This window comes from Topomyia yanbarensis, chromosome 2 (genome assembly GCF_030247195.1).
Source record: "Topomyia yanbarensis strain Yona2022 chromosome 2, ASM3024719v1, whole genome shotgun sequence".
Classification (NCBI taxonomy): Eukaryota; Metazoa; Arthropoda; class Insecta; order Diptera; family Culicidae; genus Topomyia; species Topomyia yanbarensis.
Window position 1 is genome coordinate 357,981,273 of NC_080671.1, and position 23,140 is coordinate 358,004,412.

Sequence of the window (23,140 nt, forward strand, 5' to 3'; positions counted from 1 at the left end):
CTGGTCTCGGAGGATTAAGCTCAGAGAAGGAGTTCCCAGCACTTCCAGGAACATCAAAAATCCCAAGTGTTCCTTTGTTTCAGTTCGAGAGTAATCACAGCACTGGAATTATAAAACTCTCGGACATAGTGGACTGGATAATAAAAACTTTCAATATTACTGATCCTATTAAAAGTCTTATGTTAGCTTTTCTCCCTACAGTGAGAACATTTTTGAAGCAGTTGACTGCTAAATGGCCCCTCCTCTCAGCGATTGTATCCTTCGATGGCTAACTCATCGAACGAGGTCACTGTTCTACAGTGGAATTGCAGAAGTATCATCCCGAAAATTGATTCCTTCAAAATTTTAATAAATAATTTGTGTTGCGATGCATTTGCATTATGTGAAACTTGGTTAACTTCCGACATAGATCTCAACTTCCACGACTTTAATATTATTCGCCTGGATCGAGACACCCCCTATGGAGGAGTGCTTTTGGGGATCAAAAAGCGCTATTCCTTCTACAGAATTAACCTTCCTTCGATAACAGGTATTGAAGTTGTCGCTTGTCAAGTAACAACCAAAGGCAAAAACCTTTGCATAGCTTCCATATATATTCCCCCCAACACCGCGGTTGGGCACCGACGGCTACAAGACATCTTAGAATCCCTGCCAGCACCGCGACTAGTTTTAGGAGACTTTAACTCTCACGGTGCAGCATGGGGTTGCCTCTATGATGATAACCGGTCTTCCTTAATTCAGGATCTTTGCGATAACTTCAATTTGACAATTTTAAACACGGGTGAAATGACACGGATTCCTGCTCCTCCAGCGCGCCCGAGCGCCTTAGACTTGTCCCTTTGCTCAACATCGCTGCGGTTAAATTGCACGTGGAAGGTAATTCCTGATCCCCACGGCAGCGACCATCTGCCGATCGTAGTCTCAATAACGGTTCAAGGCCATTGAAATCAATCAATATTTCGTATGACCTCACACGAAATATCGATTGGAAGATTCTATGCTGCCGCGATATCCGACAACATCGAATCTACCCAAGAACTTCCTCCGGAGGAAGAGTACAGCTTTTTGGCTGGCTTGATTCTCGACAGCGCGAATCAAGCTCAGACTAAGCCAGTACCCGGCGCGAACATACACAAACGCTCTCCTAATCCGTGGTGGGACAAAGAGTGCTCAGACGTGTACGCGGAGAAGGCCGCCGCGTATAAGACCTTCCGGGACGACGGGTTACCTGCTAGCTATCGACAATATGCGACGTTAGAAACGCGAATGAAGAGTTTGATGAAAGCCAAGAAACGTAGTTACTGGCGCCGGTTCGTTGACGGACTAACGAGAGAAACATCGATGAGCACTCTTTGGGGCACGGCCCGGCGTTTGCGAAACCGAAACAGTACTAACGAGAGTGCAGAATATTCAAACCGTTGGATATTCGATTTCGCCAAGAAGGTTTGTCTGGATTCCGCCCCGGCACAGAAGATTTACCGCGCCGCGTCTCCTCACGATAGCGCGAACGAAACACCTTTTTCGATGGTGGAGTTCTCACTTGCTCTCTTGTCGTGTAACAATAAAGCTCCGGGGCCAGACAGAATCAAATTCAACTTGTTGAAGAATCTGCCTGACTCTGCCAAGAGACGCTTGTTGAACTTATTTAATAAGTTTCTCGAGGCTAACATTGTCCCACTCGATTGGAGACAAGTGAAGGTCATCGCCATCCAAAAACCAGGAAAACCAGCCTCCGACCACAATTCGTACCGTCCGATCGCAATGCTATCCTGTATCCGGAAGTTGTTCGAGAAAATGATCCTATCCCGCCTCGACAATTGGGTCGAAGCAAATGGCTTACTGTCAGATACACAATTTGGCTTTCGCAAAGGCAAAGGGACGAACGATTGTCTTGCATTACTCTCAACTGAAATTCAAATGGCCTATGCTAGCAAAGAGCAGATGGCATCAGTGTTCCTAGATATTAAGGGGCTTTTGACTCAGTTTCGATCAACATTCTTTCAGAGAAGCTGCACCAGCATGGTCTTTCAGCGACTTTAAACAACTTTTTACTAAACTTGTTGTCGGAAAAGCACATGCATTTTTCGCATGGTGACTTATCGACATCACGATTTAGCTACATGGGCCTTCCCCAGGGCTCATGTCTAAGCCCCCTTTTATACAATTTCTATGTCAACGACATTGATGAATGTCTTGACAATTCCTGCACGTTAAGGCAACTTGCAGACGATGGCGTGGTGTCTGTTACGGGACCCAAAGCTGTCGATCTACAAGGACCATTACAGAATACCCTGGACAATTTGTCTGCTTGGGCTATTAAGCTGGGTATCGAATTCTCCACGGAGAAAACTGAGCTAGTTGTATTTTCAAGGAAGCGTGAACCAGCACAACTACAGCTTCTATTAATGGGTCAAACTATCGCTCAGGTCTTCACAGTAAAATATCTAGGGGTCTGGTTCGACTCGAAAGGTACTTGGGGATGCCATATTCGGTATCTGAAACAGAAATGCCAGCAAAGGATCAACTTTCTTCGTACAATAACCGGAACATGGTGGGGTGCCCACCCAGGAGACCTAATTAGGTTGTATCAAACAACGATACTGTCGGTAATGGAATACGGATGCTTCTGCTTTCGCTCCACCGCGAACATACATTTCATCAAACTCGAAAGAATTCAGTATCGTTGTTTGCGTATCGCCTTAGGGTGCATGCAGTCGACCCATACGATGAGTCTCGAAGTGCTGTCGGGCGTTCTCCCGTTGAAAAATCGATTTTGGGAACTCTCATATCGATTGCTCATTCGATGCGATATCTTGAACCCGGTCGTGATTGAAAATTTCGAAAGGCTTGTTGAGCTCAATTCTCAGACCCGTTTCATGTCCCTGTACTTTGACTACATGGCGCAGAATATTAACCCTTCTTCTTACAATCCCAACCGTGTGCATTTCATAAATACTTCTGAATCTACTGTTTTCTTCGACACATCCATGAAAGACGAGATTTGTGGAATCCCGGACCGCATACGCCCACAAGTGGTTCCAAATATTTTTTATAATAAATTCCGAGAAGTCGACTGTTCTAAGATGTTTTATACTGACGGATCAAACCTCGAAGGGTCCACTGGCTTCGGTATTTTCAATCAAAAGTTCACCGCCTCCTACAAACTCAGTGACCCTGCTTCAGTTTACGCCGCAGAACTAGCTGCCATTCAGTATACCCTTGGAGTCATTGAAACATTACCCGCAGGCCATTACTTCATCGTTTCGGATAGCCTCAGTTCCATTGACGCTATTCGCTCGATGAAACATGGAAAGCACTCCTCGTATTTTTTGGGGAAAATACGGGAGCTACTGAGTGCTTTATCTGACAACTCTTTCCAGATTACCTTGGTATGGGTCCCTTCTCATTGCTCCATTCCGGGCAATGAGAAGGCAGACTCCTTAGCTAAGATGGGTGCCTTAGAAGGAGACGTTTACGAAAGACCAATTTGCTTCAGCGAATTTTTCAGTATTACTCATCAGAGAACCCTCGAAAGTTGGCAAACTTCATGGAGCAGTGGGGAGCTGGGAAGGTGGCTACATTCGATAATCCCTAAGGTATCGACGAAACCTTGGTTCAAGGGGATGGATGTGGGTCGTGACTTCATTCGTGTGATGTCGCGACTCATGGCAAACCATTACACGCTGGATGCACATCTCCGGCGTATTGGGCTCGTGGATAGTGGTATCTGCGCTTGTGGCGACGGCTATCACGACATCGAGCACATTGTCTGGGCGTGCACCGAGTACAGTTCCGCCAGGTCTCGGCTAATGGATACCCTGCGGGCCCGAGGAAGACCAACCAACGTCCCGGTTCGAGATGTGCTGGCAAGCCGCGATGTCCTCTATATGTCCCTTATATACACGTTCCTCAAAACCATCAACATACAAGTCTAACTGCCCCTTCTTATTTTCCTTATCATTCTCAGAACTCTCTTCCACCTGTATCAAAGCATCTGTATCGAATGAGCCAACAAACACGGGACCTACGGCACGAACATAACACGCTTAACTCGAAATGTAGCCGATCCACATCTGAGCCGTACTACGAAATCGTCTGGAAAAACCCCTGCCATCTTGAGGAGGACCACCCGGCGTCCCAGTACATGATTCCCCTGATGAAGGCCACCCGAGTTTGTAATCCATCCGTTGATCTCACGATGCCTGAAACTGAAATAATTTTCTCTCCCTGCCATCTTTGTCTACCCTCCCTCCCCTGACTCTTATACCCAGAAGTAAAACCCCTACCCCCCCCCCCCCCCCCAATATATCACGAAGCATTTAGCTCTTCTTGTCTCTTCTAGTTTTAACTATTATATTATATAATCTCGTTGAAAATGCCCAACTCTACTACCCACAAAAATAACTATAATTACGAATCTTTACAAAATTCAATCATGCCCTCTAGTTATTCCTAGTTTTAAGTTAGTCGTAAAAAATTGTCCCCCTTAGTTAAACATTATTTGCTCCAATAATCTCACTGATAAAAATGTCAAACCATATTGCCACAAAAACTAAATGACCCCCCTAATCTTATGAAAATAATATTATCCCCTTGTGTAGATATATAAGATAGCTATAAAATCGCATTAGTTTCATTTTAAAAAAATCAATATGTAATCCCCTAGTTTTAAGCAATTTAAAATGTAAAACAAAACAAAATTGGCACCTTTAAGCTAACGCAACGTGCCTTATCAAATAAACGATTTGAATAAAAAAAAAGGTGGCATTCGATTCGACATTCGATAGTCTCTAATGTATCGATGATGTAAAAGATTCTACTTCTCCAAATTGCGAAATATATTTTGCAATTGGTTCACGGGCGGCATGGGGTGATAGGTCATGCAACCTTACCTCTATATTGTTATTTTACATATACACAGAACTCCAAATTTAAACGCTGTTAATTTTTACCACGTGTTGCAAGTTGTTCTGCAAAACGAATCTTTCTAGCATGTTAAATAATATCAGTGCTGCATTGCATAGGTGATGAGATTGAAGATGGGTGATCTTTGTGACCCTAAGCTTAACTTTCTCTTTCAGAATATATTCCACCTTATGAAAACATGATTTTATGGAAGAAAATTTACATTCAGCGGGGACGTTTATGGTGGGTACGGAGCAGCACTTTTTCGTCAACTTCAGTCGAGTTCAGTGACGGCAAGAATAAATAAAAGGTTAACTTTGTTCTTGATACAATACAGCTAGAATCTGCCAGCTGTGGTTCAAAGTAGACTGAATTGTTTTCTTAGTTCTTCATACGATGCACAAATGACACAAGTGAAACAAGTTTTGTTGTTCACTTTGCGCTGGATCGGGCACATTGGGTCTCTTGACCGATGTCTTTGGTGGTTGGTAATAGACTGGTGCTTATTGATTGATCCACTCATTGGTTGATCAAGCGCAATACCACCGCGCGCCGCGACGCCGGGTATTGTCACAGATGGATGTTTAGCAAAGAAAGCTTAGTTTTGATTATTTATTACGATTACTGTATAGTTGTCTATTGATGTTTGGTTTTTTGATCTCAGGAAAATATTTATCAAATTCGATTTGAAGCGAATTTCATATTCATATAAAATTTAATTTATGCTGTTTTATGAAATTTCCAATTCCAATTCTGTTTATTTTCCGTCGGCCTATTTCCGCTACGAGGCGAAACACCCACGCCAGAGAGGTGACACTCCCACTATCTGGACTGGATATCGACCCATCAACTTATGGACCGGGGACCAACGGCTTTACTTCCCTTCCGAAGGACCTCAGATTTTTCTCACCTCTGAAAAATCTCAACAACCTCGACTGGGATTCAACCCAGACCAACTGGGGTGGGTGGCGGTCACGCTTACCACCCAACCATCGGCGCCGTCATTTTATGAAATCAATGTCGATGAACATCATTTAAACATTGCAAAATTGTTCAATTAGATTTTGCGTTTCCAATATTGAAGTTTGTTGAAACTCTAAGGCAGCCAATCAACAATCGCGCAGCTTATTGATTCAATAAAAGTGTTTCTCAACAACCTACGATCTGGAAAACCCAAAATCCAACTGATCAATTTTGCAAATTTCAAATTGTTTTCATCAGTACTGATTCCATAAAATATCAAAATTAAATTTTACTGCATTCTTTTTCACTCTAAATCGAATTTTACAAATATTTTCCTAAGTTCAAAGAACAAGATATTAACTTGATACGTAATTCGTTCCGACCAGCAAGAGAGCAACTTTTCGATCAGTTTCAAGATTAATTTATGAAGCTACAAAATGATTCCGTTTCGAAAGCTCTATATGATAAAAAACCACTAGATGAGTTCTTGGCTACCCTGAGTATTTCCTAGAATTGCGGAAAAAGTTTTGCGTGTGCTATTTGAATTTGTGCGAAATTAGGTTTTCCACAATGTTGCAGCCGAAAACGAAACACCGTAACAGATTGGGCGTTGGGGGGTGATGATGCGAGAGATGTGCCCTCTCGACCACAGCTACAAGAATTAAAATTCTGATTGAGGGTGTTCATTGAAAATAGGATGGTGCCCAACTATTTGCATTTTTTTTTCTTTTTAAATTCAAGTTGAAAATCATTTTGTCTTTTCTGTTGGGGTAATGGTTGTAAGCTACTTCTAGAAAGAGGTACCTGAATTTTCGACAAGAGATGCATGGAACGAATCAGGTTGAAAACCACTTAGCAAAAATATACGAAACACGTTGCAAATATTATCGGCACATTCTGGTTTCTGCTGACAAGCTCAATGTGAGAAATTTCGTTCACATTCAGCTAGAGTGTCCTTTATCAAATTTTCAGAAGGAGAGCGATCCATCTTCGTTTTATTTTCACATGTAGCCTTTAGCCTTTCTGGTAGATCGCAGACAAATTTCAATAATTCGTTAGACTGAAACATTCTTGCATCAGACTCATAGTGTAAATTTGAGGTAGCCAGATTTTGATAATCCAGCTATTCCAATAATATTTCTATCAACATACTATTTACAGGTCTGTACTTTCACGTGCTTGGAGAATGCACGGTGCACGTGGCCAAGGGCACTCGCCGGCAGGATAAATCGTACGACAAGGAAAATTACATCGATTTTCGTATGAAACTACTGGACGACTTCGACAACAAACCGATTCTGCTGTCACCGGGTGTTCACTGTTTCCCCTTTAAACTAGGACTCCCGGTATCGCTACCGTCCACCTTTATCGGGCAGCACGGATGGATCCAGTACTACTGTAAGAGTAGCCTGCAGGAAACATCCGGCATAACTCACCGAAATCAGCAGGTGTTTATCGTGCTCAATCCGATCGATTTGAATCTGGAGGATCCGTTGATGGGTGTAAGTTTTTCTAATCGGTTAATGGTAGTTAGGTACTCGAGAAAAGTTATCTTTCGATTTTAGGATCCACTAGAGGCCAGCGTAAATCATCGAGTAGGTGTTGGATACCTCGGGGGTACAATCCGATGCAACGTCGGTTTAGATAAGCGAGCCTATGTCCCGGGGGAAAATATTCTGCTAACGGGTGAAATCCACAACCAAAGCAATGTCACTATTAAAACCATGAAGTATGCCTTGATAGAGGTGAGTACGTCAGCCACCTGAATCTGAACTCAAATGGAAACCACTTTTCACTTTTAACATTACATCGCTTGGTTCGCTTCTAAATGGGCCAACCACAAGTATTACTTTATCCACTCATTCACTTGTGATTAATCCTGCATGAAGCTGGCGGTAACTTCCATTACGGTATAAGTTAATTTAAAACTCATCCACTTTATGCTCGTTCCATGCAATGTCAACGGTGGTGTTTTTTGGTTTCCCACGTCCAATGTATCCTGCTGCAGTCGATCCAGTACTATGCACATGGTAAACTGTTGCACCAGGAGCGCCGAGAGTTGGCCGCAGTCGTACGTGACCGTATCAAGTCCGGAAGCAGGGATGTACTGCAGAATGGACACCTCTCCGTGCCGCCTCTGCCGCCAACCAATCTGGTCGGTTGTCATCTGATTAGAATACAGTACAGCGTTTGCGTGAGTATATAGGAGTATTCCATGTAACACTTTCATCCCCAAACTAATTGGCCACTTGGCCTTCGTTCTAATTGTATAGTTTTCATACGCTTTCACTTGGGTTATCGAGCAGTTTTCTGTATGATTTTACGAAGGATCGATCCCTGCACCGACGGTGCACTAGCACGTGTAGCATATGCGGGAAAGTGACAGGAAACCATGCATAGCTATGAATGCATTCATTATTCATGCAGCTATGAAAGCAAAGAGGGAAAAGCTCTCAATTTAGCAGACTAGACATGGGCGCTATCGATTATGTTGTATCGCGTAAAGCGACAACTTCCATTAAATATTTGTTCATCCACAGTCGCGGCAAGGTTTTCAATGTTTGAAAGATCATTCAGCTAAACTCGAAAATTGCTCCCAATCGTTTTGTGTTGACTGTTCACATAGATGGATAAATTTAGCTACACGGAAAACATCCGTTCATAAATTCATGTACAAAAGGTTACGATTTCGTGAACTGAAAGATTTACGTAAATCGTGATCAAGTTCCTGAAATTATGAATAATAAACCTCGTATTCATGAAACTATTTGTGTGTTCTGAAATTATATTTACAAGGCGTTACATTAAAATGTTTGGTTGGGTTCCTGTTGTTGATCTCTGAACATGTTTAGTTTTTGTTCTGATTCTTATTCATGATTTGGGAACACACAGCCGACAATCAAGCGGTGTTCATGATTTCAAGAGCTTATTAGCGATTCTTGTGATTTCTCATAACGTTACCATGCTATTTTATTCATGAGTGTTCTATCGGATTTTTCTTTCTGACTAGCGGGATTGAAGTTCATGATTTCAGGATCTTAGTCACGATTTTTGTAACTTCTGTTATCTTGATATTTAATAGAGCAATTCATGTTCATGTTTTAATTTTCTTCGTCACGATTTAGATATTTTTGACAGTAGTTGCGTGATTTATGTTCATGATTTCAGGATCTTATTCACGGTTTTTGTAATTTATTTTCATGTTATCGTGATATTTTATTTGTTTTGATATCTTTTTAAAGCTTACTTTCAAGGAGTAATGTAACTAATGTTCATGATATCAGCAGTTTTATCATGGTATTCGTAAATTCTTTTCGCCTTATCGTGATCTATTATTTTTTGGTTACTATCGTTTCTTTACTCGGAATAATGTGACAATATGAACTGGATCATAAAAATGTGACTGATTCGCGATATCTTGTTTTGTGAACTATATCATGCATACTATATTGGGTTCTCAGCGCAGTTTTCGTTTTCTGTCCGCACATCACAATAAACCTTAAATAATGAATAACGATGATCGAGGTCCTAATAGTTTCTTATATCTACTAATTGTACCTATTACTGGTCGCACGCAGCTGGACAGTGCATGAAACAAAAATGATTCCACGAATAATACTCCAAATTTTGTGAAAGAGTTCACGTAAAAATTTCATTACCATGTTGCATGAAATTGTAAATGGTTAGGGATATCTTCTAAATATCATCAGAACGCAAAATAGATTGTAACTCATGTACTAAGAATCATGAACCAGTTCACGAAACCATGAATATTTTATGATTTCGTGAAATTTTTCACGAAAACGAATGGTAAGTTGTGACTATTATACTATACTATTTCACGAGCACGGATAGTGGATCGTAACAAATATATTAGGAATCATGAACCAGTTCACGAATACACTCAGTTTTTTTAAGCGGTACTTTTATGCGGTTTTTCTTTACGTGGATTTTGAAATTTACGTTGTTTTCATTTACGCAGTTTTTGAAATTTGCGCGGTTTTCATTTACGCGGATTTTGAAATTTACGAGGTTTTCATTTACGCGGATTTTGAAATTTACGCGGTATCCATTAACGAGGTTCCCATTAACGCGGGTTCTTAAATTTACACGGTCTTCGTTTACGCGAATTTTTTTTAATTTCAATTATAGAGGTTTTAACCTTAAGGTCATTCGCCTCTTCGGGTTAGAAAAATCTCTTAGGAAAAATTTCTAACCCTATGTGCGGGGTCGGGACTCGAACCCAGGTGCGCTGCGTACAAGGCAATCGATTTACCAATACGCTACGCCCACTCCCATTTACGCGAATTTTGAAATTTACGCGGTTTTAATTTATGCGACCTGTGTCTCCAGCGTAAAAAAAAACTTGAGTGTACATGAATAATACTTGATAATTTTGTGAACTGTTTCACGAGCACGGATATTGAATCTTGGCTTATATATTAGATATCATGAATTAGTTTACGAGGATTAAATGGATTCATGAATAAAATTTTCGAATTTCGTGAAATAGTTCACGAGAACATAACCAGAATATTTTGATTTTGTGAACTAATGTTCTCATATCTATGAAAAGCATCATGAGTCAACCTTTGGTTTTATGAACAATGTTCATAAAGTTGTGAACTGGTTCGCGTACTGAAAATCGAATGAGCAATAACTTGGCGGAAACCGTGACTGAAGTTCATAAAACAAAAACAAATATTCCCACTGCTAAAAGCGTTATGCGGACGTTACTGACGGGAAATTGAAAAGAATTATAAAACACATGAGTTTTGTTCATGGTCCCTTTTTCATAACGTAAAAGCGTGATTGTTCCACACGGTGTCTTTTTTTAACAACTTTATGCAAAAAAATTCAGCATCTCTGAAACTTCAGGATATGAAAGAATGGGCTTTCCCCTTTCATTTGAAACCAAAATCAAAATAATCCGTCGGGGGGTCTAGAGCAACTTTTTTTTTTGAAGTTTTTTTTCGTGAAAGCATAGATTTTACAATGGAACTAGTTCATATTTCTGCCCCTAGATGGTGTTTTAGACATTCGAACAACACTAAAAGTGAGAATCTGATAGATTATTTAATTGTCTACAACTTTGTTACCAACTAAAAACCGATTTGAAATTATCCCGAAAAGTAGTTTAATATTTTAACGAATTCTAAGTCTAAGTTAGTTTCACAGAAGACCTAGTGGTTTGTTAATTCACAAGCACTTTTTTTATTTGCCAAATAGTTGTGTTTAGTTCAATAGTGAATTCAGCGGAATTTGAGAGCTTGGAAAGTCATCTTTTAGCTGAAAATTATAATTCCCTGATACAGGGCACCATTCATATTTTTGGGATGAGAAGTTTTAGATAAGTTTTGACCAAACTAGCATGATATTAATATTCTTTTTCATGATGGTAAGTGATTCCTCCCGCAGAAACAGCCTTTTCAATTATGCATGCCATCTTTTTCATTTTTTCGATTGTTCTCAGGGATGACTGATAACTATTCTTACATGAATCTCCTACTCTGTTAGCATCTTCGTATAAAATTGGCTTGTCCTGAACTTCAAACTTTATATTTGAACAAACTCAATGAAACTTTTAACGCACCATTGCAATATTTCGCAGATTTCATTGCAACGCTTGGTTCAAAACGCTGATTATCCGTTTTCAAAATTAACTCAATGTGACAAACAGTGAACAAAAAACTTTGAGTTTTTGGATCAAGATAATTTTTTTTAGGATATATTCTAGGACTTTTAAGTATATAAATCATATTTTGTTTTCAAAAGTAATACATATCGCATAATCTAGGATCAATTTAGTAACGATATATCGCATAATTGATAGGAAATGGCCGTAAAATCCAACTGCCACAATATGCTTTGCGGAGAAAATTTCACACTAGCCACTAATTTGGACAGTTACTGCTGTGGTTTGCGTTAAACTAGAAACGGAGTGTCCCAACATTTCGTCTTGAACGAAATTATAATAGCTGACTTAAGCGATCATAACCTAAATTATACGATGTATGGTCCTTTCTAAAACACCCGTGTAACAGAACATAAATGTAAGCAAACCCTTGTAAGCAAGCAATACCTTCCGATGAATGGTAGTCCCTTCGAACCGATCGGGAAAGATTACAAACCAAAAGCACAACTAGTTTTCTGACTCTGTCAAACATCCTAATTTTCAGAAGTTCAATTAGAATTGTCAACGTAATGAATCCCGTCTAATATTTTTATGCCACTAAACCCAATTATTTTTTTTGTAATATAATAAGTGCAAGAAAACATATTTCCAAATCACTAGGCCTCGTGTGAAACTATCTTAGATATAACTTTGTTAAAATCTTAAACAACTTTTCCGGATGATTTCAGATCAATTTTTAGTGGTCAACAAACTTGTAGACAATTAAATTTTCTATACAATTCTCACTTTTAGTGTTGTTCGAATGTATAAAGCACCATCTAGGGACAGAAATATGAACTATCTTCAATAGTAAAACTTATATTGTTACGAAAAAAACTTCAAAAAAAAAAAAGTTGGTCTGGACCCCCCGACGGATTATTTTGATCTTAGTTTCAAATGAAAGGGGAAAGCCCATTCTTTCATATTCCGAAGTTTCAGAGATGCTGAATTTTTTTGCATAAAATTGTTCTAATAAATACACCGTGTCCAGAATTCAAGGCACTTTATCTACGATTTTGGAAACAAATTTTTTCCGTGTAATCAGGTAAAATATTTAAAAGTGTACTACATTTATTGTTTACATATGCACTGGTATTTTTTCTATGGCAACTTCCAGCTTTGTATAGTCTCTTAACGTGATTACGAATTTAAATATGTATCGCACCGCATAATCAAATTTCTACCTAAGCGTAATAAAAATGGCGGTACAGTTCGCCATACGCTTACTATCAATAACTGGCCCACCGAGACAATGGAAGGAAGTCAGAAGGGGTTACTACCCCGTAATTTGGAATCCCATTGGGAACTTGGCTGCAGGAAATAAAATGGAGTTTCAACTGAAAACAGGGTTGCCACCCCTTCGGTTTAGATCCGGAGACTCTGGTTTTTGAGGGCGATCTCTGGACCTCCGTGTTTTACATCAATTGCTCCGGGCCAGGTGATACAACACTGTTCTAGTAATATTTTTTTTAAAATGTTTGAAAAGTGAAAGTAGTGCTTTTATCACCTCTAGAGTTAAGAGTTATTTGTTCGATAAACGCTTTGTTTCAAGGTGGCCAAGATGCCATGAACTATTTCGGAATTCGTTTGAAAAACAAATCATTTTGTTCATCATTTTTGAAAAAAATCCCACCGTTTGCTAAAATTTATTATTTTACATCCCACAAAGCCGCTCAAAATAGTTTAAATAAGTTAAATTCCTTTAAGGTGGAACAGAGAAAGGGCAAAAAGCGAAAACGAAAAAAGCAGTTTTTTTTCACTCCGTGTGTTAGATCTACATAAAAATTAATCAGCATTACTGTAACAACATTCTACATAAGCTGATTGATTTTTATGAAGATCTAACACACGGTGTGGAAAAAAACTACTTTTTTCGTTTTCGCCTTTTGTCCATTCTCTGTCCAACCTTAATTTCAAAAAATCAGCCCACTCTTGCTGGTGCTTATATGCATCTGTTGCTTGGTAGGATGGCGGTTGGTCTAATTCAATCGGCCGTTACAACATCTAACGATTTTTTCTCGTGTTAACGTTTGCTGCTCCTTTAGTGGTTCTTAGGTATTGGCTACGTAGCTGCTTCTTTGAAAGAATCTCCCCAGCGACTGCGACGAAAAACTGGATTCTTCGCTCCCCACAAAGGATTCTGGAAGACACCGCAGTGTGATTCCCAGGTATTGCTAATATCCTGCTTCTCTGCTCTTCCTGTTAGCTGTGTTGGAGGGCAATGCTCGCTCGGGCTATCCGCCACAGCGAGCGTGGCTGGTGCTTTTGTATTCTTTGCGATTAGCCGGAGAAGTTAAATTCTATACCAAACTAAACCTACAAAACAGTTACAATTGTAAAAAAATTACAGCGTAATGTGAACAGCTCTGAATAGCGGTGCGCATTATACTTTGCAAACGTAAGTTTATTTTGCTAATATTCCAATCAACTAGCGTTGATGGATTCCTAATAGACGAACAGCACGTAGGTCCATTCGGGAATGAAATTGAATAATAATCAGCAGAACAATCATTAAAAAATAGTTTACCGTTGCAGTTGCTTTGAGTATTATTCCAGGACCGATGTTAAGCGTTCAAATCACCGATTATGAAAAATTCCGACCGATTTCTTGTAAACTTTTGTAAGTCTCCTTTCATGAAAGTAAATTGGTCGTCAGTGCATTGAAAAGGCAAATACACTGCAGCAATAAAAATAATACCAAGATCGGTTTCAACTTTGTTACCCAAACTTACGATTACCTTGGTGTCAAGAGACGGTATTACGCAATGTTTGATCTTGCGATTAACCGTTATTGCGATTGCTCTGCCGAATCCAACAATTCGATCACGTTGACGAATAACAAAATTAGAGTTACTCTTCAATTTAATATTTTGTTTAAAAAAAACGGTTACAACGGCTACATGCACATTTTTTGGATCTTTTCGGGTTAGAGAAATCTCCATTGGAAAAATATGTAACACTATGTGTGGGGTTGGGAGTTTAACGTAACAATCATCAGCTGTAGCATAGATTCTTTCAAGAAATTAAATTTTTCTCCCATTTCGCCACCTAGATCCATTGGGCTAAAGGAAGCGTTGTGTGCAAACGAGATTGGGGGTGTGGTAGCCGCTATTTTGGCCGTGATATCTGCCACTGAAGCATAAAGACGAGAATTCGGCCTGTACCGACCGGAGACCCTAACCATAAAAAAATTTAGAGTTCCTAGTAAGAGTAGGAAAAGGTGGTATAGCCATTGTGCTTATAGCCTTCGTCGAAGCAGGTGTCAAAGTTGGCGTGGTGTACATTTGTACCACAGTGTACTGTTGCCGTTAGCGTTTCGTCAGGTTTTCGTGCTGACAGTGGAAATGTGATTCGTGACAACACCAGTTTAAATACTGGTTGTTTTGTATTATATAATCGTTTTTAATCAATTATTCAATTAATTTGATTTAATTTTGATGTAGAAAAAAAATCGTTCTAATTTTTGCTGATTTTTATTGTTCATTTTTTATAGTTTTTTTTTCAAAACAATGGCGCGCAAGTGTAATTTGCGCACAGTAACTGCTGTAACAGTAACGTTGCGTGTTACCAATGTAACCAATCCTGCTCAAAAATATTTTTTTAATTTAAATTTCCACCCCATTTCGTGGTATTTTCTAAAACCGGATTTGTAAACATTCACTCTTCCAAATAATTGCACTTTTTCAAAAATATCGAAATTCCATTTTATACCACTTCTAGACTTTTAGAATCATTTGATATTTCTCAAATCGGTTGAATATTCGCAGTTATAGTAATTTTTATGAAAAAAGTCAGAGCCGCGATTTTTCCCATTTCTTTTTTGTTCGAGCAAATTTATGTATCATTGATTCAATAAATTCTGTACTTTCACTTACATAGCTCTTTTCGCAATTAAAAAACGAAGAAAATGATGTATTATACGTTTCTTTTGTTTGCATTTTTACCTGCGAGAATTGCAATCAAACGCGTGGGGTACGTTTGAACGTTGTACTTGCATTTTCCACCCTAGAACGTTGTTTGTGCAACGTTCTAGTGTGGAAAATGCAAGTGCAACGTTCTATGGTTAAACATTCTACCATACACGTTTACTTTCTCTTTCAATTATTATGGCCTTATCGTAAAACTTTCCAACATTGTTTCAGTACCTATCGAAAGACTAAGATTTCTTCTAGCATAATATGCTAAGAGTTACGAGGCAAACGTAAAAGCAGCTGAGTTATTGACGAAAGAGAAAGTAATCAAAGAGAAACTCTCATTTGCACTAAGAGCCTATTCACATGTTTAGCTAGAATTATAGCTTACATCCATTTGAAGATCATTTTTTTGACAGAGTTATGATGCACACAATATTTATCATAAATTTAAACGTAAAACTTTTATTTTGATGCTCGATTTATTTTTTACAGTAAAATATGAGATTTTTCGGTTTTTATGAAGCCGTTCTCCGAAACTCGAGCTATTTTCTATTTTTTGAGGTTCATTGACTTAAAAAACGAAGAATAGCTTTAAAAAAAATTTTGAATTCCTCGTACCAGACAATTTTATCGAGAGTTATCGTGTTCGCCGCGGCGCTCCTCGACGTGGAAATGGTTGAACGTCTACTCTTGTAGCGCTCGTATGTGGTAAAGGTGGTAAAGCTAGTCAGCGTGACTCAAAATATTTTTTTTTCGTACACAATGAATGTATAAATAAATTTGAACATTACAAAAAAAATCCACTGTTACCTTGCATTAAAAATCGTGAACCAAAATAACCTTCATTCGAGTTCACGGGTCATTGTTGTAAATTCCCGCGTGTTATATGCTGCGAATAAATATTCTGTTTTTCGGTTGCAAACTTGCGAATAAAGTCGTACAAAACTGGAAGTGGATACATTAGTGTCGAAGCTAGCACAGCAAAGTGAAATCGAGGTTTGTTAAAACGAAACAAGTGCATTAAACTCTTAAATTAGATACAATTTATCCCACTGGATTCGCGATAGAGTGATACACAACACTAATACAGTGAAATCCAAAAAGCTGTGAAACCCGAGTAGAAGTGAGTAATAAATAGTGAATGTTGGGGACTGACCGCTTACCTTCCTGGGTCTTCGATAGCGGTGATAGCAGTGGTGCAGCCAGGTCCAACATCGACCGTTGATTAGGTGGTGAAGGGCTAATGTTCCAGGGGGGACCAATCCAAAATTGCCGGACCGTTGATTAGGACCAACAGAAGGAAACTTCGGTAATGACCAATATCAGGTCAAGCTCACTCACGCACAAAAACTCGCGGGTTAGGCTAAACACATTTTAGTGACACACTTTTATTCGACCGACAATGAACGACATGCAAATTGTACTTAACTTCTATATTTTACTTAATTCTAAACACATTAAAAGGCTTGCGGGTCTGTTGCCCGTTCTTGGTGGTAATCTAATTTCGACTGCTATCCCGATCATATTTAGATAGCTAGGAAAGCGATGATCGAGAGGCCTAGGTTCGGCTGACGGTATGTGAGAGATGATGGGATCTCACTCTCTTATCACCCGTTATCAGTTCGGCATTTTCGGTGATGATAGTGGTTGTAGTCATATCGCAATTACGCTGGCTCTCCATCGTAGGTAGATTGTACCTTCACCAGTGCATAGGCCGGACCGGTACCTTGGTGCTCTCGACGGTGATGTGATCACGATTGGTTTTGCTGCTGACCAGGGATGTAGTGTAGGGTGGATCATTGTTAGTCGCAAACAGTGAACATTTTGTGAACGCGGACATACTGATTTATTAAATAGTGTAGTGCATAAAAAATACCGCCGCACGGCGGCAGTTACACTGGCTCCGCTGCTGCGAGTGGGAGAAGTTTCCCTGCGTTGGGTCAGATTCCTCAATGTACCGAAGGACGCTATCTCGTTCTAGAGCGGTCGGACGCCGGTCATACGCTGGAGAAGATAGCACCGTTCCTGATTGATAAAGCAATCGGAAATTGCTGTGGAGAGGTTGCCAGCCTGAAGCGTATTCGAGACGGTAAACTGCTAATCAAAACTAAAACTGAGAAGCAAGTATCCCAGCTGAAAACACTGCTATTTCTTACCCCTGGAATAAATGTAGTTGCAAACGAACACGAAACGCTAAACTCATGCAAAGCAGTTATAACGTGCCGCGATCTTCTAGACTTGAACGACGATGAAATTTTAGAAGAAATGCGAGGAGAAAAAGTGATCAAGGTGGATCGGATAATGAGAAAAGTTGATGGGAAACTGATTAAAACGTCATCAACTATTCTAACGCTCTCTGTTACAGCACGCCCTGAAAATATCAAAGTTGGTTTTATTAGAGTTCCAACACGGCCTTACTATCCCCGCCCTATACGATGTTTTCAGTGTCTGCGTTACGGCCACCTAGGCCGAGACTGTAAGTCAGATAAAATATGTGCGAATTGCGGAGACAAGTATCACGACGAAAAATGTACCAGACCAGAAAAATGTGTAAATTGCCAAGAACCGCATAATGCAACTAGTCCAAACTGCAAAGTCTGGCAAAAGGAAACAGCGATAACCCGTTTAAAAATTGACCAAGAAATTTCGTATTTTGAAGCCAGAAAAATAGTCGAGCAGCAAACACCGCCAGTACAGATTTTTGCCAAAACAGTGGGAGATTCCACCGGATGCAACTGTAAATGCACATGTAACAAGCGTAATGATTAGCCCCAAGCAAAATCAGCAACAACAACAGACACAACAACCCCCGGTCCATCGGGACAAATCGTTTTCAGTGTCCCAAGCTAAACTAATATAAATAAAGATGACCAAACCTCCACACACCTTGAATCTGAACCCAGAGAAGAAAAATTATCACCAAAACCAAATCGGGTCAAAACGTTCACTACTATCAGCAGCGACGAAAACTACAAATCACCACACAGTCAGAATCTCAAAACCTCAGACAGAATAGTTACACGAGTCATCAAAAAGAAGCCAGGTAGACCGAGAAAAAACCCGCAGACACAGATAGCTACGGAAGCGAACGAAGAGAACAGTGAGATGGATACCATTTATTAATTCAACAATGCATAACACACAAAACAATAGCACAAGAAGAATCTCATCATCAATCGAACCGAGCATCGTGTCGTGGAATACACAAGGGCTACGAACTAGTAGAAGTGAGCTGAAATTAATAATAAAAGAGAAAGACCCAATTGTACTTTGCCTACAGGAAACCATGTGCTCCAACCAAAACGAAGCAAAAATAGCTGCTTTTACCTCATACAACCGAAAGCGAGCCGGGGGAACCCGAACAGCTGGTGGTATAATCACTGCCGTAAAAATTAGTATAGACAGCGAGCAAATTGACCTGCAAACTGACCTGGAAGCAATAGCCATCAAAATAGGTGCCCCCTTCAACTTTACCATTCTAAACATCTATCTTCCACCGGGAACCAATATAACCATGTCACACATCACCGAACTACTCAACCAAACGCCTAAACCCATCCTCCTTGTTGGTGATATTAATGCACACCACCCTCTTTGGGGCTCTAACAGCATAAGTAAACGTGGAAGAGGCGAATGACCTTAAGGTTAAAACCTCTATAATCGAAATTAAAAAAAAAAAAAAAGAAAAAATTAAACGCGGAAGAATCTTCGAAGAAGCGATTCAGGAACTAGGTCTAAATGTCTTAAACAATGGAGAACACACCTACATCAGCCACGCAACAGGACATGGATCTGCTATTGATATCGCATGTTGCTCTACAGAACTAGCCGGCTACTTAGATTTCGCGGTAGCAGACGACACGCACGGCAGTGATCACCTCCCAATAACCATAACATACCCAGGAACTCTTTTGACCACGAAAGTTAGACCTAGGTGGAAGATAGACGAAGCGGACTGGGACTTGTACCGCAATAGCGTTCAATTTGCACATAAAGACGACCCTGAAGAGCAGATTACCGAAATAACCAAGCAAATCATCGATGCAGCAGAAATCGCGATTCCAAAAACAAGTGGAATCATTGGACAAAAAAACGTGCCGTGGTAGAGCGATGAAGTGGCAACAGTTATAAAAACCCGACGAAAAGCACTACGCAAACTAAAATCCAACCAAAAACCAGATAACGACAATGAACTTTCTGAAAACTTTCGAAACGCAAGGAAAAAAGCACGAGAAACCATGACCAATGTGCAAGCAAGAACCTGGACGGAATTTGTGAATACCTTTTCCGTTCAGACGCCTACTAAAACTATTTGGAATAACTATCGCCGTATCCAGGGAAAAAACCGATCAACAAACATCCCCGCTATCCAATACAAAAACAAGACGCTTACAAATGGGATTCAAATCGCCGAAGCACTAGCAGACTCATTTCAAACTATTTCTAGAAATAGCAGCTACGATTCACGATTCCTAGCACTGAAAACCAATTCCGAGAAAAAACCGCTGCTGATTCAACCCTTGCCAGAAGCCGAATACAACAGCTGTTTCTCCATGAATGAATTAGAAGAAGCATTACATGGACTACGGGGATCTTCGCCAGGACCCGACGATGTGCATTATTCCATGATATTTAAACTCCCTTTTGACTGCAAACGAAAGCTTCTAGAAACCTACAATCGCATCTGGACAGAATCGGTCTACCCTGAAAGTTGGACCAAATCAAACGTCGTGCCCATCTACAAAGGAAAAGGGGAGAGATTGAACCCAAGCAACTATCGGCCAATATTTTTAAATAGTTGCCTTGGAAAGATACTCGAGAGAATGATTAATAACAGGCTCACACACGTATTAGAGACGCAAAACCTACTACATGAAAGCCAATACGGGTTCAGAAAAGGCCGGTCGACAGCTGATCACCTTGTGGAAGTTGAAACACGAATTCGAGAAGCCATGAGCAGAAACCACTATGCGCAGGCCGTGTTTCTGGATGTGACAAAAGGTTATGACACAGCATGGAGAAGGCTAGTGCTTGAACGGTTGAGCAACTGGGGAATAGTGGGATTGATGATGAATTTTCTAGAAAAATGCCTTCAAAAAGAACCTTTTCCGTTATAGCCAACGGGGAATCTTCGACAGAAAAGACCATGGAAACCGGGCTGTGCCAAGGTTCCGTCCTAAGTGTGACTCTGTTTCTTGTCGCAATCAACTCAATTGCCGAAAACATCCCAGAAGACGTCCAAATTTTTCTATACGCAGACGATATCGTTATTATTACCAGTGGACCAAGCTACGCAGTAATAGAAAAACGACTTAGCAATACAATGAATCAAATCGAACAATGGCAGCAATTGACCGGTTTCAAAATCTCCGCGACTAAAAGTGCTACAGTAGTATTCCGAAACCCGAAAAGCAGAAAACCCAGTTGTAGCCCACAGATACAATTAAACGGACAACCGATCACGCGTAAAAATAGCCACAGATGCTTGGGAGTAATGTTCGATCAGTTCCTATCATTCAAACCACACTTCGACGAGTTGAAAGCGGGCTGCCAACAACGTATACATTTATTGCGAAGCGTGGCCGCCAAAAATTGGGGTGGAGACCGTCAATCACTGCTAAAATTATATCGTTCTACAATTATGGAAAAGCTACTCTATGCAGCACCTTTGGTTTCAGGAGCAAGCGACGCTACATTAAAACAGCTAGAAATAGTTCACAATTCTGGTTTAAGAGCGGTAAGTGGAGCCTTTCCCACGAGTCCAATAATCAGTATACAGGCAGAAACGGGCGTTCCTGATCTTCGAACTCTACTAGAACAGCGTCTAGCTATTTTTTCAATTAGAAAAGAATCTCTCGAACCCACCCAGCACCAGAGCATCAAGACATCGTCCTCGGAAGTGAGTAGTGAGTCTAGCTCCGGAGAGTTATGGAACTCACGACCACCAAACATATCCTACAACGCAAGACGAGGCCAACAAGTCATCAGCCACCTGCAACTTAAGCTTCCTCCCTTAAAAGTGTTCGTGCGCCCGACTAGCGCTCCCTGGAACAGATCATCGATCTCCGTCGATAAGAGCCTGCAAACGAAGCAACGTGAAGGAGCAACTGACAGAGAAGTCGTTAAAATATTCCTACAGCTCAAAGCTTCCAGATACCGAGTATACCGCACCATCTACACAGATGGCTCCAAAAAGAAGGACGAACAGCGTACAGCGTGGTTTGCGAAAATACAGTGATACGAAAGAGAATAGCAGACTTGAGCAGCATATACCATGCCGAAAGTTCAGCTTTGAAAGAAGCATTTATATGGATATCCGAACAAAACGAGATTGGCGCGTACCTTATATGCACTGATTCCTTAAGTGCGATCGAGGCTTTGGAAAACTGTAAAATTAACAGCACCTGGCGTGACGAAATGGCGAAGCATTACGCGAGAGCTACAAGAAATGGATCAGCAATAACTTTCTGCTGGGTGCCCGGTTACGTGGGGATAGACGGAAACGAACGAGCCGACAAAGAAGCAAAAAAGGCGCTACACGAGCTTCTCCAATCCGAAGTACACGTAGAGTTCACAGACGCCAAAAATATAGTGAAGAAGCAGATTCTTGAGCAATGGCAATCAAACTGGAACGTCGTCACGGGAAATAAATTACGAGAGGTTAAAAATAGTATATTGCCTTACGAAGACACGTTTACCGGATCAATAAAGGATAAAGTGGTTTTGACTAGATTACGGATTGGCCACTCAAAATTAACACATAGCTACCTACTCGATAAAAAGGAACCACCGAAATGTAGATGGTGCAACGCACGGTTAACGATTAAACATGTCATACAGGACTGCCCAAGACTTGATGATGCAAGGAAAGCTGCAGATGTACCAGAGAACATCCGAGAAGCATTATGCGATGATAAAAATAGGGCAGTAAAAGTTTTGAATTTTGTTTAAAAGCATTTCTCTATACAATTGTATTTAAACGTAAGGTTAGAAGGAAACCATGAACTGTACATGAAACAATATGTATTTTCAACATAAGAAGGACCCGAATGACAAAACGTTAAAAGGTCCTTAATAAACGCAAAAAAAATAACCTTTGGTTTGAACACTTTACACCAGATGTCCCCTTAAAGTAATGTCCTGATACTACAACCGTTGTCGTTGTTATCAAACGTGACAGTTAGTATTGCAATTGCTGGGTTATTGCGAAAATTTCACACTAAAATATCTGCCCTTCTGTTGGCTTTTAAGTGGTTCCAAAAAGTATTTGCTATCCGCTTTGACTCTTAATTTACTTTTTTGTGCAATGCGCGCTAAACTGGGCTATTTCTAAAAATATGCAGCCAGACGAAAATATTATGATTTCACTAGATTTGAACTTATGCTAGATTCATTCTATAATCTTGAAGAAAAGCGTAGATGTTTGGATATTTTCCATTCCAATGTTCGTGTACCATTATATCGAAATTTTCACCAGAAAGACCATAATATCTGGTTTTAAGGCAGCCAATGCCGAAAATGATAAAATTTGCAGCACTCGAATTAACAGTCAAGTGTATTCTATTTCACTTCGGTTATGTCTCTGACATTACCTTCCGTATTTTTGACTTCTGATCTGTACGAGATGAGGAAGCAGTTTGAAACATATTGTTTCTTGTAGTAGATTACAATGCTCCAAATAAAT

The 23,140-nt window shown here is 40.1% G+C and overlaps 1 protein-coding gene across 3 annotated transcripts in view; it reads left to right on the forward strand.

Moving 5' to 3' along the window:
• The window catches only part of LOC131684316 (arrestin domain-containing protein 4-like), a 43,097-nt gene that overhangs the window by 13,749 nt on the left and 6,208 nt on the right, over positions 1-23,140 (forward strand). For 2 of the 3 annotated variants that reach the window (XR_009304642.1, XM_058967066.1), the window contains exons 2-4: positions 7,030-7,370; positions 7,434-7,613; positions 7,877-8,062. Coding sequence is in view for 2 of the 3 variants with exons in the window: in XM_058967066.1 (XP_058823049.1) it covers positions 7,030-7,370; positions 7,434-7,613; positions 7,877-8,062 (707 nt within the window). In the remaining variant the exon portion in view is untranslated. The remainder of the gene's footprint in view (positions 1-7,029; positions 7,371-7,433; positions 7,614-7,876; positions 8,063-23,140) is intronic. The other variant, XM_058967067.1, reaches the window with a different exon arrangement.